Genomic DNA, 17,499 nt, shown 5'->3' with positions numbered 1-17,499 from the left:
AACTAATCTAAACTAAAACTAAACATTATTCATCCTGTTATGCGTTGCCACGCGTGTTTCCTCCTCCTGCAGCTGCCACGGTGTTGGCCTTTTCTGTAATGTTGCTTTTCTCCTCCTCATATTTTAGTAGAATTAATCTCTGATCCTCACGAGAAATACTTTTTTTCCCTCACATACGGCGCTCTGTGAGGACGCTCAGTGACGCTGCGCTTCTCTCATGATTGTGATTGGTCTGCTGCATGCGTGTTCACGGTTCTTGATAAAGCAACCCTGGGTTGAGTTACCGAGTTGATATCCAGCGTCGTGATACCGATTATCCTGATTGCCATTGTTAGGGTTAGTCAACCCAGGATAGGTCTGGGTAACCCAGGAAAGGTTGATCTCGCTTCGTGATACAGGCCCCAAGGGCCTGTTGTTCGAAACCTAGATAAGGGATTAAGCCGGGATATGTTGGTTATCCTGGCTTAATTTAGCGTTGATTTGGTTGTTCGAAAGCAGAGGCACATATGTTGCCATGGAGATTTATTCTGTGCACTTAGCCTGGTCCCGACCAGGCTAACAACCAGGCTTAGTTTAGCCTGGTGTCTTATCTGTCCAGTCAGCTGTCACTGCGATCGGAAATCAATGTGTTTTACCGTCATTTCATGTTCTTATGTACGTATTTGCCTCATTTTTTAACAAAATACATTAAGCCTACAATAATAATTAAAAAAAAAAAACACTGAACATTTAAACATTTTTCTTGTCATAGCCCAAACATACTTTGACATGAACATATCTTTACCAATAAAAGGATTAATTGTTGGAATAAACATACAAGTAGGTTTGGCATTAACACAATTAGTGGTTAATAGGTAGCTATCATAACTGTATGACCTTCCCAAATTATATTCCCAGTTAACTGGACCAATAACTCCAGTGTACTTTACATCAATGAATGAAAACATGAAGATGAAACCACAATATTCTTTAACCTCATTTTATTTAAATGAAAAATACTGTAGTCAGTCACTGTCTGCTTTGAGCTGTGGAGAGAAAGAGAGAAATAATATTGATTAATACATTGCATCACAGTCATGCTTACAATGTGCATTAAAGTCACTTACTTCTTTCTGTAGTTTCTTAATTTCCAAGTCCAGTTTCCTTAACGTCTTTCTTTTGTCTGTCAAGCTCCACGTCCTGCAGCTTTCTCTTTTCACACTGGAGCTTCACATCTGCCAGTGCTATCTGCTCCCTCAGATGACTTGCTTTTAACTTAAGCTATCTATACTTTTTATAAAAACAAAACATGAATACAATCCTGATATAAGCAGCTATTTAATGAAACTGCAAAAAGCAGCTATTTTCAACAACCTTGCTATGAGCAGCTATTTAATAAGAACTGCAAAAAGGCAGCTATTTTAACAAAAAAACCTTATTAAGGCAACTATTTTAACTACAAATGTGCTTAAAAAAAGTGTGACAAATCATGTGATCAGTCACTGTCTGATTGGAGCTGGGGAGAGAAAGAGAAAAAACACTGATTAATACATTGCATCACAGTCATGCTTACAATGTGCATTGAAATCACTTACTACTTTCTCTAGTTTCTTAATTTCTAAGTCCACCTTCTTTAAGGTTTTTCTTTTAATTTGTTAATTTGTCTTACACTGCAAGACAATCCAAAGTCAGACAGTCCACATAACACCAATGGTTGATTAATGAATGAATAAAATGATTGATTCCATGTACAGTATACTGGAATAATGTACCTTGTATGAAGAGGGCGGTTTCCCCCCCTCCACCCTCCATCATCGGCATGCCTCGGTTCTGATCCAGGGCGAGCTCTTCTGCTGGTGTGAAATCAGCAGTTGCTTAACTTCCACTGCTCACCTTTAAGGCGAAGTGTACAACTGTTAATTTGTGGAAGGGACTTTAATTGTAATTATGACAGATTCATTTGCGCCGCAAGTGTATATTTTTAGATTACTTACGCATTCAGTCGGTCCACAATATAATATGTTTTACCTCTTCATAAGTGTCCATGATGAGATGCTGTTCACTGGGTGAGAAGTATGCGGCACGCGTCCTCTCCATTGCTGCATCTGTGAATCTGTGATCGATCTCGGGGTCTATTTAAGAAAGCCGTGGACGCGCACTCACCTGAAAGTTACACCTGGCTTGACAAAGCCGCGCCTCCTCAGCCTGGCTTGGTGTTCGAACAACCAATTAAGCCAGGATAGACTTAGGGGAATTTGTCCAGCCTCGCGTTCCCACTTATCCTGGATTGGTTAATTCTACTTTCGAACAACAGGCCCCTGCTTTTCTGAGTCACCTCAGAGGAATGTCAGCACAGTATTATAATTCAGGAAGAGATCAGGGAAACACATTTGGACAATAAAGATACCTCAATGCCTCATCGGGTCATTTGTACAAATACAGTAGAGTTCTGTGATGAAGCTATGATGCACGAATTATGCTGCTGTGAGAAAATGGGCTGTAGGCCTATATGTGGGACAGCCCACACAGAGTTTTAGAGCGTGAAGCACAGATCTGTTTTTAAAGCACCAAAGAGCAGCTCAGTCGCTGTCCAAGGTCCTGTTTTATGGCATCATCACTGAGTGTTTGTTTCTCATCATGGTTGTTTCAGTTGACAGTGAGCTGTGATGCTGCCACCAGGCTGCAGTCTTTGTATTGGACCACAGACACTGACACATAACATGTGGAGCAAAGGGAAATAAGAAACAGAGATGTCTTCACCTCAGGATGATCAATAACATGCACACAACATGCGCTCTGGATTTAATCTTTTTCCAAAAAAAGGGCAAACGCTGTGACAGGCTGTGACAAATTCAGGGTGGAAACAGTCAGAGTGAAGGACAGGGAGTCAGAAATAAGAGGACAGGTGAGTGTATAAAGGTTTGTTGTGCTTGTGCACACTGACTGACGGCATCCCTGCTACCACTAATGTATTTATTATTTATATGAAATATAAACGTTTATGTTTCTGTTACTTAACATAGGTAAATAATGTAAAGTATACCTTTCCACATCAGAGCCTCTTATAAATCCACTCAACATGTCTGTCCTTCTTGAATTTTGGGTCAAACTGGTTTCTATTCAGAACAATGACAGATAGTTTATCTGAGCTGCTGTTACTCTGAAAGTTTTGAAGGAAGTCCAAATCTAAATTTCAGTCAGTCCTCACCTTGAACCTCAGCAGAAAACACCAAATAGGCTAACTGTTGTGTGACACTTGATTAAGTCTCTTAATAATATTTAGGAATGTATCAGTGAAACTGTGTGTAACATTTAAAGTCACGTACTGCTTCCACAGACAGCTGACATGTATTTGTTCGTGTGTTTGATCATTAATAGTACAACTACTAACTATTTAAATCTAAAGGAGTCACAGCAGCAGCTCTGATGGTCAGTCTGGCTGAACTGCACCATGAGCCTCGGCCATCATCAGTGTGTTTGCTGACACCAGAATAACTTCAGTTTATTCCAAAGTCATCAACAGCAGATGGTTGTTTTTACACTGAGTCCTTGAACAAACATGTGGGCTGCTGGAAAACGGCTTTGATGGAGCTGTGATGCATTTGAAGTCATTTTAGGAGAGAAATGAGTGGGAAAAGCCGCTGAGCAGTGCTGGCCACGGCGGTGAATAGGTGAGGTTTGGAGGCTCCACAGACAAAATGCAGAGAGCATCAGAGCTCTACATGACTTGAATATGAAGAGACACAAGTCCGCTATCGGCTCCCTTCACTGTCAGCCTTCAGCACTTGTCCCACATTTAGTTTTTCACCTTTTCTCAGTCAACAGAAAACACAAGTGCTCCAGCTTTCACACTGCACAGAGGAGCCACGGGCTGGGTTGAGTCTCCACGGTTCTCACGGTGTGTTTAAGGACAGCCTCCTGCTCGGAGCTTTTAACAGTCCAGTCAGACACTCTTGTGTTACTCGGCAAGAACAACATGGCAGAGACAGCTCCAGCTCCAGCTCCGGCCGCCACGCCGGCCAAAGCCGCCAAGAAGAAGGCGCCTAGACCGAAGAAGACCGGTCCTAGCGTCGGCGAGCTCATCCTGAAAACTGTGGCCGCATCCAAGGAGCGGAGCGGCGTGTCTGCGGCCGCTCTCAAGAAGGCTCTGGCTGCCGGAGGCTACGATGTGGACAAGAACAAGTCCCGCGTCAACACCGCCATCAAGGCCCTGGTGGCTAAGGGCTCTCTGGTCCAGACCAAAGGGACCGGGGCCTCCGGCTCCTTCAAGATGAGCAAGAAGGCTGCCGAACCGAAGAAGGTCAAGAAGCCGGCCAAGAAAGCCGCTCCTAAAGCCAAGAAGCCCGCAGCGCCCAAAAAGCCCAAGACAGCGGCAGCTAAGAAGCCAGCAGCCGCTAAGAAGTCTCCCAAGAAGTCCAAGAAACCCGCAGCGGCCAAGAAAGCAGCTAAGAGCCCCAAGAAGGCTGCAAAGAGCCCGAAAAAGGCCACCAAGAGCCCCAAGAAGGTGGCCAAAAAGGCCCCTGCAGCCAAGAAAGCCCCCGCAAAGAAGGCAGCCAAGCCCAAAGTCAAGAAAGCAGCAGCCAAGAAGAAGTGAGCTGTCATCAGTCTCATCAACAAACTACTCACTAAAAGGCTCTTTTAAGAGCCACCCACACCATCCTTAAAGAGCACTCTGTCATTAATTAAAAGGGTTGTTTTGTTTTGTGCTGTTTTTAAACTTAGCCCTTACAATAAATCATCATGGGAAAGTTTTATTTACATCTAAAGACGAAAAAAACTAAAAAACATAATTGATTGTATCACTAGTACTTTGTTGTAGTGGGCCATACAAAATAGAGACACAACTCTGCAACTCTGATCTATTAATTCTGAATTTATTACGTATTGTAAAATGAATAGTCATCAGTATACTAAGACAAAAGTGAGCTCAGTTTATTGGAAAGAGTCATGATCCAGTCTTAGAAGAAAAAATTATAATAAACAGGGTCTTTTCACAACTGCTATCATTAAACACATTGACTACAGTTGTATTTACAGTGGTAGAATGTAACTAAGTAGGCTTAGGTGCTACTTTGAGTATTTTCATTTTATAGGCTATTTCTGTATCTCTTTACTCCCATTACATTTATCTGACAGCTTTTGTTACTTTGAAGGACTTATACAACATATCAACAAATAAATGATGAGGTATAATTAAACTAACAATATGATATTAAATTAATTAAATTAAAATGTCCATCTTGTCCAACTGGACAAAAAATGAAAAAACGAAATTCAGCCCAATTTCTTGTTTTCTGATCCTACTTCAAAAAAACAATTTTACCACTCCATATTTCGTTTCATTGGTGGGCGGGCTCTCAGCGCTCCCTTGCTTCTGATTGGCTAACATGCTCTGTCTCTTACATGTGGGCTGTGTCCTTCAAAATAAGGATACCTCTTGGCCTTTACGCCAGCAGGATTGCCGGAGGCTGCAGACTCGACCCACACAGACAGGCAATGAAGTAATGCAACAGCGTTTTATTGTATTGCCTGTTAATATGCAGCTGATAGACCATGAAAATGAAAGCTCTAGTCTATAGTAAGTTTTCTTCAGGATGTACCGTGAACAGTTAAGTCTGCTCTCGGTAAAACTATCAACATGACAGCAAGCACGCCAAAAATAGTTATCAAAAATGACCAGCAGGTGTCGCATTGCATCAAAGTTGTCATCAAAAATACAAATATGAATGAATAGGCCTATGTTGACAGCCAGATGGGGAAAAAAAACAGATGTACATCTATGGAAAGGCATTTACTATAGGCTACTATCAGTTAGAGTTAAGCTGTCTCTGGACTTTCCCTTCAGTTGTGGTCACATGGAGACACTTGATAATAATTGCGCAGACAGTTTAGAGATTCACACTACCTGCTATGGTGGAGTAAGAAGAACCATCTAGTTTTCAGGTCTACTCTAGCAGAGTGACTAGATCAGCGGGGCAGCTATTGCAGACAAACTCTGAGTAGCCTATTTTAACCCTCAATGAAACTCTGGGTTTTCAGCTCCACAAAGAGAGGTATCTGAAGCCTGGTGTCAGTTACTATGGCAACTGAGTCTGTGAACCTAACCTGGTCGGGAGCAGATTTTCTTCAACAAACCCAGAGTTTTTCTCTGTCTCCTCCCTCTCACTGTTTCATTTCCTCATTCATTCAGTCCGTAGTGCATTAATTAGCGGAGCTTTTACTGTCTGCCACAATCTAAACCCTGGCTGGATATTAGTTTGTTACTCTGGACTATCTAAAGTTAGGCTACTGATTTTATGCGCATCATTTCTTTGAACATCGTATTTTGTCTTCACTTTCAAATATTGCAAAGAATTAATTCACTCTCAGCTCAGATTAAAAAAATCTGTCATTTTTATTTCAAGTTTTTTTGGTTTTTTTTGTAAGTCTGTGCCTCTGTGCACATGGATCAGACAGCTGTCAGTCTGTCAGAGCAGGTCCTGCACTGAAATGTTTATTGCAAATATGTAATCTCAGTTAAAATGATAAAAATCTGTGTGAAGCTTTAGACACCTAGGATCAATGAATAATGATCTCTATCGATGTGATTGGTCGCACTGATGGAACATAACTCATATAGTCTAATACTGGAGATTATTAATATTTGTGAGTGAGCAGGATCGTGGTGCAGCTGCAGAATGTAGCTTGAAAGTGAGTTTCTTTAATAGTCTGAACGTGTTTTAACAGCATTGGACAGTTTATCAGATTCCAAGAAACACTGTGTTGTATATAACATGCAACGTTTTGTACATGTAGCATTGTGCTGTACTGTATATAGCATGTATCATAGGCTACATACTATCCCCTATTCATTTGTACATACTTTACCTTTTATTAATACTTTTCTCAGATCATGTGTATATTTTTACTCAAATTGTTTTGACTATATTCTTCTCTTATTTTTATATTTGCACTGTGTGTCAATGCCTGGGTTCAATAAAGGACATCTTAATCTTACCACTTATCACAATTTTGTCTGTAGCTGCTATTCACCCATACCCTACCTGATGTGTGTCTGTTAAATTAAGAATGACAGGTTGGCTCAAAAATTAAGACAACAGCAGAGCTCAGTTCAAACGGTTTATAATTTTAACTGAGATTACACATTATGTGCAATAAACATTTCAGTGCAGGAGCTGCTCTGACAAACTGACAGCTGTCTGATCCATGTGCACAGAAACACAGACTTAGGCTATATAAAAAAAACGTTTGGTTATCTAACATAACCGCAGTTCTTAGAATAATATGAGCGAGGTGTCTCGCTATGGGATGCAGCCTCCTGCAGCCCTGATAGAAGCATCTATCTCAATCCGCCAATCTTGACTGGCCGGTGAAAGGTGTTCATCCGCACCGCACCCAGTAGTCCCACTTACTATATATAGTGCGCGCGGATAACGCTCCCTCAATTCAATAAGCAAACCTCTTCTCACCGCCCAGCAAGAAGGGTCGTCTGGCGAGACACCTCGCTCATATTATTCTAAGAACTGCGGTTATGTTAGATAACCAAACGTTGTTCTTCATAATATTCACTCGGTGTCTCGCTATGGGATATGGTAGCTACCGTATTGCCAGACAGCTTATCAAACAAGTACCAGCCAGTGGGGAGGGTCCCTGGGTTCCAGTTAGGACTCCAGGACCGCGCTAGCATCGCACGGCCCTGACACGTCCAGCATATAGAACCGAACAAAAGTCAGAGGTGAGGACCAACTCGCTGCTGAACAAATATCCTGAACAGACACTCCTCTGAATAAAGCCCAGGATGTGGCCATCCCGCAGGTAGAGTGCGCACGCAAACCCGCCAGCGGCTGCAGACCCCTGCTCATATACGCCAAAGCTATAGCCTCCACCACCCAGTGGGCGAGGCGCTGCTTTGTGACTGGCTGTCCCTTTTGGGGTTCAGCCCAGGAGACAAAGAGCTGATCGCTCCTCCTGATGCTCTGTGTCCTGTCCATATAGGAGCGCACAGCTCGAACCAGACACAGCATGTGCGCTCGCTGCTCACCGGGAGAAGCGTGGAACGCTGGGAGCTCAATCGCGGAACATGAACCCACCACCTTAGGTACAAAGACCGGATTGGGCTTCAGAACCATACGTGTATTCCCCAGGGCGAACTGAGCACACACACGGTGCACAGAGAGCTCATGGATGTCACTCACTTGCTTTGCAGAGGAGAGAGCTAGTAACAGCACTGTCTTAAGGGACAGGTGTTTAAGACTTGCTCCCAGCAATGGCTCAAATGGGGGGCCTTTAAGCCCCTTCAGAACCACTGCTAAATCCCACGGAGGCATCAGTGGTCTGGAGACAGGGAGCAGCCTGCACGCGCCCCTCATAAACCGGCACACCAAAGGGTGTTGGCCCGCTGTTTTGTCCCCAAATCCTATATGGCAAGCCGCTATAGCTGCCAGATAAACCTTAACCGTGGAAAAGGCTTTTCCTTTATCAATCAGGTCCTGTAAAAATGACAGTATCGCTGGCACAGAAGACTGAAAGGGGATGTGGCCCCGGACGAGACACCACCGCTAAAACACTCCCCACTCCTCACAGAGTTGTACAGAGACCTAGTGGAGGGAGCCCTGGCGTTTTGGATAGTGTTAACCACACTCTGAGGGAGCCCAGCAGTGGTCAAATTGAGCCACTCACGGGCCAGGCCCACAGTTGCAGTCGCTCCGGGTGCGGGTGGAACACCGTCCCCCCACCCTGCGAGAGCAAGTCCTTGCGCACTGGCAGCTGCCAAGGCTGGTTGCACAGCATCCGATATATCTCCGCCAGCCAGTGCATTGCTGGCCAGTGTGGAGCTATCAGGATCAGCTTGTGGTTGTGTCCCCTCACTCTGGCAAGAGTGGGGGGTATCAGGGCCAGTGGGGGAAACGCGTAGAGCAGCTCTTGTGGCCAAGCGTACGCTAGTGCGTCTACGCCCAGGGGAGCGTCCAGAGTGTGCAGAGAGAAGAACCGTTCGCACTGAGCGTTTTCTCTGGACGCGAACAGATCTATCCTGGCGCGGCTGTAGCGCGCCCATATCTGTTCCATGACCTGCGGGTACAGCATCCATTCCCCGTATATCGGTGCGCCCCTGGACAGCAGGTCGGCTCCTGTGTTCAGGGTCCCTGGGACGTGAGTCGCCCTCAGGGAGAGAAAGTGCACACTGCTCCAGAGGATCAGTTTGCGTGCCAGAGTGTGCAACACACAAGAACGCAAACCCCCTTTATATACGCTCGAAAAAGTTTATGTGAAGACATTGGAGATCCTGGCTCCAGCGTCCTCTCACAGACCTGCCCTCGTAAATGCCACCCCAGCCGGATAGGCTGGCATCCGTGGTGACCACTTTCCTGGACAAGACAGTGCCCATGGACACCCCCTGAGTCAGGAAAGACGGGGTCCGCCAGTGGCGCAGATCCGTCACGCAATCCGCCGTGACCGTTATCCTCTGTACGCCATGACGCACGGGATCCAGCCTGAGTGAAGCGACCCAGCGCTGAAATTCTCGCATGTGAAGGCGGCCAAGACAGATCATGAGGATGGCTGAAGCCATCAGACCCAGCAGTCGAAGACACAGTCTAAACTGGACGGACCTGTATCGACGGAAGTGCACGAGGCAAGCTTTGAATGTTTTCACTCTCTCCTCCGAGAGGCGAGCTGTGAATGGCATGGGATGCAGGGATAATCCCAGAAAGGATATCTCCTGCGTCAGAGAGAGTTGGCTCTTCTCCGTATTTATCACAAAGCCCAAATCTATTAGGTGTTTCGTGACAATGTGCGTGTGAACCCTGCCCACCTGTTCTGACTGTGCAAACAGGAGCCAGTCGTCCAAATACGTGGCCAGCCGGATGCCCCAACGTCTGAGTGGGCCGACAGCGGCCGTATGAAAACCCTCGGGCTGAGAGACAGGCCGAATGGGAGAACATGGTATTCGTAGCACACCCCCTGAAAGACGAACCGGAGATATTGTCTGTGAGGGGGGTAAATGGGAATGTGGAAATACGCGTCTTTCAGATCCACAGACGAAAACCAATCGTTCGGTCTTACTAGACGCAGTAGTGCCGCATGTGTCAGCATCCTGAATTTGTATTTCCGCAGAAATTTGTTCAGAGCACGCAGGTCCAGAATAGGGCAGATTCCTCTTTACCCCCGTTTGGGAACGAGGAAATAACCTGACAGACTCTGTTCGGGAGATATGACAGAAATTGCTCTTTTTTCTAACAGAGAGAGGATTTCCTCCTGTAAGACTTGAGCTGATTCTCCCTGTGCTTGTGACTGTATTACGCCGGAGAAACGGGGGGGAACAGCGGCGAATTGGAGCCTGTATCCCCGAGAAATCGTGTGTAATACCCACGGTGAAGCTGCGGTTGCTTTCCAATTTTCCCGTTTGAGAGAAAGCGGAGAAACATTTTGCAGCTCCTGCTCTATCACAAGAGGTCCCAACAGCGGTGTTGTGGCGCCCTCTTGTGGTAGAGAGGGGAAATAACCCCCGAGCTGTACTGCGCATGCGTGAAAGGGCATCGCAGGAACAGCGGGACCTGTCACTCCGCGTCCCGGGAATGGCGATGCCCATCCCGGGGGCAGAGCCGCAGAGGGTTCGGTGGCCACACTGCTTATAGACAGGGTATTTTCGTTTGTTTTGGCTTTTTTTTATCTGCACCCTCGGCTCGTGGCCTGGCTGTGACAGATTTCTTTTTATTTTCACACTTTTGGGAACATGTGTGTATGTGTGTGCTTGTGGACATGTGGCTCAGGGCGCAACAGCGCAAACCTCCGAGGCGATGTCTCTCCTCTCGCGGACTGGCTCTGGAGTGGGCAGCGGCGGCGTGGGACGCACACGAACAAGCCAAAACGGTGGACCTGCGTAATGGGGAACGGCAGGATGCTCCACCTGGAGAGAGGACGGCTGTCAGGCCACTCTCTTTTTCTTCCTCGCCTGGGGGACCGAGGCCGCAGCGGTCGAGGGCGGCGGCGGCGGGACTGCGGTCGGGGCCGGAGATTTTCTGTGCCAGCCGGCTCCGAGCTCCTTCCTCAGCGGGAGGGGTGGGCCGGGCTGTTGTGGCCGCTTCGGGATCTTGAAATGCGGCGGCTGGGAAGCAGCTTGAGCAAACGATTTGCGCTGCACTGGAGGAGAAGGCGTGGGTGCTTTGCGGGGGAGACAAAGTTTCAGGGCTTCATTGTCCTTCTTTTTTGCCTCACATCTCTGCTGCATTGTGGCCAATGCAGAGCCAAAGATACCCTCCGGGACAATTGGCATATCCAGTATGTCATCCCGCTCCCTGTCAGTCAAGTTAGCGAGGCTGAGCCATCTCGCTCGCTCCTGAATGATGAGGGTTGCCATCACCTTGCCCGTGGCCTGGACTGAGACGCGCTGGATGCGGAGGGATAAATCAGCGATGACCGCCATTTCATCCCACGTGTTGGGGTCCTGCTCGTCAGCGGACGCCCCAAACAGCTCTGCCTGGTAGGCAGTGAGGATGTAGAGAGCGCTGAGAGCTCTGGCCGAGAGTGCGGCTGCCTTGTACGCCCTCTTGGTCAGTGCAGACTGGAACCGCTCGGGCTTGGTTGGCAGCGTTGGATGACTGGAGGAGGTCGCAGATAGCTGGCTCGTGCTGCCTGGGCAGAGATGCGCAGCTACAGGGGCTTCCACCGGAGGCATCGAGAGGAGGCCCTGGGCTTCCATCGCCTCGCAGTCGAGGGATGCTGCGCCCAGGATGGGGCTCCTGTTGCTGTACGGGCAGTTACTCCAAGTTTTGGACAGCTCGGCCAGCAACTTGGGGAAGACAGGGAGAAGCTGTTTCACCGCACTACGGGCCAGGGGGAGCCGCTTGCCTTTGTAGCGGGACCGGGTGGGCTCCGCTACTGCAACCAGCCAGGGGACCTCCAGCTTCTCTGCCGCATGTTTACACATGTCGAGCAGGTCCACATGGAGGGAGGGAGCTGGAGAGCTCACCCCGCTTTTCTCCCTGTTGGTAGCGGGCAGCTTCGGCTTTTCAGCCGGGGCTGGAGTCACGAAGATGTCGTCTTCCTCCTCGTCCTCTGATATGAGGAACGAGGTGTCATCGTCATCCGCCGTGATGCCAATCTCCAGCACGTCTTCCTCGGGAAACGGGGGAGCTCGGAGCTGCTCCCACTGGGCGTCCCGGTCGTAGCCAGTCTCCGGAGCTTCCCCGGCCATGTCCTCGTCTTCCTCCGCGGCTGCGCCTTGGTCAGCGGTGGGGAGAAACGGGTCACGGCCCGCGAGGTTAACTTGGTGGGCTAGCCTGCGTCTAAGGCTCTTGACTGTGAACACTTGGCAGGGTCCACAGGACCCGGGAATCTCGAGGGCTAACCTGGCGTGGTCAACCCCAAGGCAGGTACTGCACACCGGGTGGGTGTCCTTCCCCAAGATTTTATTCCCGCAGCAACAGAGCCGAAAATCTCCTCTGGTGTGAGGATCTTTAGCAGTCGCCATCTCGCCGACAAGCTGGAGTGCTAATGGAGAAAAAGGCCGTGGCTAGCTGGTGTGCTAGCGTGGGGTCGAGAGGAGTAGCTGGTATGCTAGCTTAGCTCGACCGACTCGAGCGTCCATGGTGGAATATGGAGTGGTAAATTTGTTTTTTTGAAATAGGTTCAGAAAACAAGAAATTGGGCTGGATTTTGTTGTTTTCATTTTTTTGCCAAAAACAAAAAAATGAAAAAACAAACCGTTTTTTCGTTTTTTGGCCAAAAACGAAAAAAAAACCCCGACTTGTTTCTGGTTTCTGATTGTGTCAGTTATTCCCAGAAAACAAACGGTTAAAAGGTACCTTGGTCGATATGCTCTCTTTAATTCATTGCTCATTATTATAATATGATGATGATTATTATTATTATTAATTGGCATTTCTTATTCATATTTTTGTACTTTCTTTTGCATGCCTTGTTGCCAAGTTTTTAATTTTTGATATTTTTTATCTGACTCTTTCTTCTTGGCCACTGTAACACTGGCATTTCTCAACTGTGGCATCAATAAAGGTCTATCTTATCTTATCGTCACCTACAGCAGATAAAATGATTAACATTAATGCAATGATAATTACAGGCCAATAGAATTTTATAAATAATTTTAAGAATTGGTCCTTCTGCATCATGAGAGGGGTAACTTTACTTTTTGTACTGTATGCTAATAAATGAAAAAAAAAAAAAATATGAATGTAGGACTTTGACTTGAAACAATATTTTCACAATGATGTTACGTAAAAAACAAAAAGATCTGAGTAGGTTTATTGTATAGTATTGTATAGTAGTTTATTGTAACATTAAATGGATTTACTTTAAGTTATACTTTTCACACAGTCCACACAATGAGGTGTGTGAAAATCCGTTTGTGACAGTGAATGTTTTAGATATACCCGACGGCCAGTCCAGGCCTGCTTTCAGAAAATCTGTTTTTAAATAAGCATTCGGCAATGTTGTCATGATTGCGTCATATAGATGACACTTTTCCCTTAATCAATATGAGTGACTCAGAGGAAAGCACCTCAAATGGGAACATACAGCGGTATTAAAATCAACAGAAACGAGCTCCTGAGATGTTGTGGGTGGCTCTTAAAAGAGCCGTTGTGTTGCAGTGAGATGAGACGGTGATTTATCCTCCGAAGCCGTACAGAGTGCGGCCCTGCCTCTTGAGAGCATACACCACATCCATGGCGGTCACAGTCTTCCTCTTGGCGTGCTCGGTGTAGGTGACGGCATCACGGATGACATTCTCCAGGAACACCTTCAACACACCGCGGGTCTCCTCGTAGATCAGACCGGAGATACGCTTCACTCCACCACGGCGAGCCAGACGGCGGATGGCGGGTTTGGTGATTCCCTGGATGTTATCACGGAGAACTTTGCGGTGACGCTTAGCGCCTCCTTTACCGAGTCCTTTTCCTCCCTTGCCGCGACCACTCATTCTGTCCGAATCTAGTTTGAACCGAAGCAAAACTAAAGGTTGGTCGCTGTGAACGTGGGTAAATAAATCCTTGCTGCGGACGTAGTTGAGCTCTGCTGGGCGGAGACATTTGTTCTAACAATAGAAACTAGGACACTGATGAACCCTTCACCTTCACAGTAGAGGCGGGAAATTACTATTCTACTCTCTCTTTTTTTTATGAGAATAAGAACAAAACATCAGATAGTTCATGAAAACCATATGAAACAAAAAAGTGTTACATTGCCTAAGTATATATATGAATAACAGTATTTCAAGACAATTGCACAAACTAAACAAAACAAACAGAAGACAAACAACAAGAAAAGAGACAAAAAGAAGATACAAGGATGTTTTTTAGGAACTAAAAAGAATAACTGGGTGACTTGAGAAGAGCCTTGAATTTATAAGAAAAGGTAAAAATTCACTAAAATCCATTGACTTACATAATGTGTGGTTGAAAGTAAAAAGTTGAGCATTTAGAAAAACAAAATTAATGAGCTTCAAGAACAACTTGATATCTGAGGTTAAAGGAGAAATACTTTCTATATTATTTTTTACAAAAAGAGCAGGAGGCATTATGGTCTGTAAATTTAGCAATATGATAACACTATATATCCGAGTCAAAGAAATTGATTCTCTGAAAGGAACTGAAATTAATGTACAAGCATGAACTGTTCACAGGAAAGCATATTGCCAGATATATCAACAAGGGAACAATTTTTGTCTTATCCTTCTGCCTGATGTAAGAATTGTGTCACATCAGACAGACAGCGGTCTGGATCTCCCTGGAAGTGATGGTAGAGGCATGTTGTAGTGAGCCAGACAGGAGGCCTCGGCGATGTGCTCAAAGATGTCGCTCACAAACGAGTTCATGATGCCCTTCAGCACCTTGTACACATAGATGGCGTAACTTGCTGACACTCTTAGACACGGCTTTCTTTGAGCCCTTCTTGGACGCTTTCACGGTGGCTTCGGGCATGGCTTCAGCCAGATGTTTCTCTCAAGTCCAGTGACGTGTTCAAGCGCAGAGGGATCTATTTATAGCCAGTTCATGTAAAGATTAACATCCACTTCTTGATGGATGGGGAAAAAATAGTGAAATGATAGTGAAATGAAAGAAGTTTATAAATGAGCTAAGAAAGATATCGGCCACTGCGTGAACGCAGTTAAAACTCAGTGTCTAAATTATTATTTTTTATCAGCTGTGTTTATACCTCCCCCCAAAACAATCATGACCTTAGAAAAAGTATGTACTAAACTTATTTGCTGATTGGGTCACAAACAGATTTTTAATGTGAGAAAACAAACATCATCAATTATTAGTTTAATGGTAAATTCAGTCCTTATTTTCCAAAATCTCACAATTTCTGGATTGGTGGTTGTCAGGTATGAGAAATGAAGGCGACTTTTAAATTTAGCATATATTTAGTCTACTATAACTGAGGTGATAGAAGGATTAATAAGTGAATGAAACTGATACAGCAGCCAAAAAGGTCATGTACAAAGTAATACAGTTGACTTTAAGGATATAAAGCCTCAGATTAAATGTACAGTTACATATCCTGCCATGACTGTAATGGAGGTTTGATACAAAACAAAAATGCTGTTTAGCAACTAAGGAGCATCATCAGTGTTTTATTGTGACACAATTCTTAGATCAGACAGATGGATAAGACAAAAGTTGGGCGTCTCATAAAACTTCTCTGTGGAACAACTGTGATAAACTTATCAGACACAAATATTTATCCTTTCGTACATGGTTCCAAAGAGATAAATTATTTCTTTGATGAATTTGGCATGAACAATGAACAGTTTATGTCTATTCACAGTTTTTCCAGTTCCTTTCAGATATTTCATTTTTTTGACTCGTGCTTTTCTAAATGTGTTCACTCAACTTATTAAAAACCATTTAAGATGATGAGATTAATATAACACGCCCTTTACTGACATGAAGGTCTGAAGTTCTAAAATTAAGAACATAAACTGGAGAGGACCTCGGCTGTTACCTTATGAGTAATGCATCTTAAATAAGGCTTAAGACGTACACCTCAGAATTTTACACAAAACCTACCCTGCCAATTATCTTATTGCCAAATTTACAGACCATAATGCCTCCTGCTCCTTTTGTAAAAATAATATAGAAAGTATTTCCCCTTGAACCTCAGCGACATTATTTATTATGATAATCCAGAGAAAAGCGCTCTTGAATCTCATTGATATTGTTCTTCTAATGCAACTTTTTACTTACAAGAACACGTTATTTAAATCAATGAATTTTAGTGACTTTTTAGCTTTTGTCATAAAATTCAAGACTCTTCTCAAGTCACTCAGTTATTCTTTTTGGTTCCTAAGAACGCCCTTGCATCTTCTTGTCTCTTTTGTTTTTGTTAATGTCACGCAATTGTCTTGAAATACTGTTATTCATATGTTTTATATATAATTATTCTCATAAAAAAGAGACAAAACAAAACAAAAGGCGGTTCAAAGATGAGTCATTCGCAGTAGAATAGTAATTTCCCGCCTCCACTGTGAAGGTGAAGGGTTCATCAGTGTCCTAGTTTCTATTGTTAGAACAAATGTCTCCGCCCAGCAGAGCTCAACTACGTCCGCAGCAAGGATTTATTTACCCACCTTCATAAACACCAAAGTTAGTTAGTCCAGAGAGACGCGATGACTCAGAGCGGTAGAGAGAAGTTATAGAAGATTTCACAGTCAAGCAGCGAACCATACTCTCCATTCAGCGACCCGCCTGCACCGGAGCTCAGTGAAAGACGTTCTGGCCACAGCCTTCATCGCCTCCCCGCATTCCTCCACGAACATACCAGCCAAACGAGGTAGAAGCCTATGTGGTCACCAAGGCATTTCTTTACTGTTTAAATCTCATGGTTGTCACTAAGCACACACACTGTCACTGGTTTCAATAAGCTCTTTCTTTCTTTCTTTCTTTCTTTCTTTCTTTCCCAACCGAGGAAAAGCCCAGATTCCCTGGCAGTACGGACATTCATCACCAGCACCCTTCAACAACTGGAAACAATGGCCCTTACTTCACCCCCAGAACCCAACCCCGTCGGAAAAGACAAAACAGCACCACCCATGAAATCATCCAAACCCCCTAAAGACGACAACATACCCACTCTGCCTCAACAAAATCCACCAACCCCTGCTGAGACACCAACCCCTTCAACCACTAAAAAAATCGACAGCCTCATCATCAAGAACATTTTTGACCAAATCAATCACCTCTTCTCCAAACTCAGTAAATACACCCAGTCCACCCCCCTCAAACAATGTCACCACACAGATGAAATTCACTTTAACCACCATGGAACAGATCCTGCTGCATGGACAAGACCCACACACCCCACCCCCACCCCTTACAACCAACATGCACATATCAAAATTTTAACACCGGATCCAGGAAAAGAGTGAGAAGGGAATCATCAGAAAACCAAAACATCACCCCCAACTACAAAACCCCCCAGAACTCATTTTCAACCAACCACTCCATCCTCCAAGAAATACAAAAACACAAACCACAAGCAAAACTCCAAAAACTGGTCCAC

At 45.1% G+C, this 17,499-nt stretch overlaps 1 protein-coding gene and 2 pseudogenes across 1 annotated transcript; 1 reads left to right on the top strand and 2 right to left on the bottom strand.

The window, feature by feature from the left end:
• The first annotated feature begins 3,935 nt into the window (after window positions 1–3,935).
• On the top strand, window positions 3,936–4,643 carry LOC144463479 (histone H1 pseudogene; annotated as a pseudogene).
• Window positions 4,644–7,640: 2,997 nt separating this feature from the next.
• Window positions 7,641–10,515, bottom strand: LOC117254967 (uncharacterized; annotated as a pseudogene).
• A 3,012-nt stretch (window positions 10,516–13,527) lies between these two features.
• On the bottom strand, window positions 13,528–13,930 carry LOC117258446 (histone H4). The gene has a single exon (XM_033629413.2). It carries the CDS (start codon window positions 13,913–13,915, stop codon window positions 13,604–13,606), a length of 312 nt encoding a protein of 103 aa, XP_033485304.1. The 5' UTR covers window positions 13,916–13,930; the 3' UTR covers window positions 13,528–13,603.
• Between the last annotated feature and the right edge of the window lie 3,569 nt (window positions 13,931–17,499).

Source organism: Epinephelus lanceolatus, chromosome 5 (assembly GCF_041903045.1).
Source record: "Epinephelus lanceolatus isolate andai-2023 chromosome 5, ASM4190304v1, whole genome shotgun sequence".
NCBI lineage: Eukaryota > Metazoa > Chordata > Actinopteri > Perciformes > Serranidae > Epinephelus > Epinephelus lanceolatus.
Note: the sequence above shows the minus strand (reverse complement) of the source record. Positions and strands in the feature narration are given on the sequence as shown.

Coding starts and splice junctions, on each gene's coding strand:
- LOC117258446 (XM_033629413.2), bottom strand. CDS start 13,915: ATGAGTGGTCGCGGCAAGGGAGGAAAAGGACTCGGTAAAGGAGGCGCT.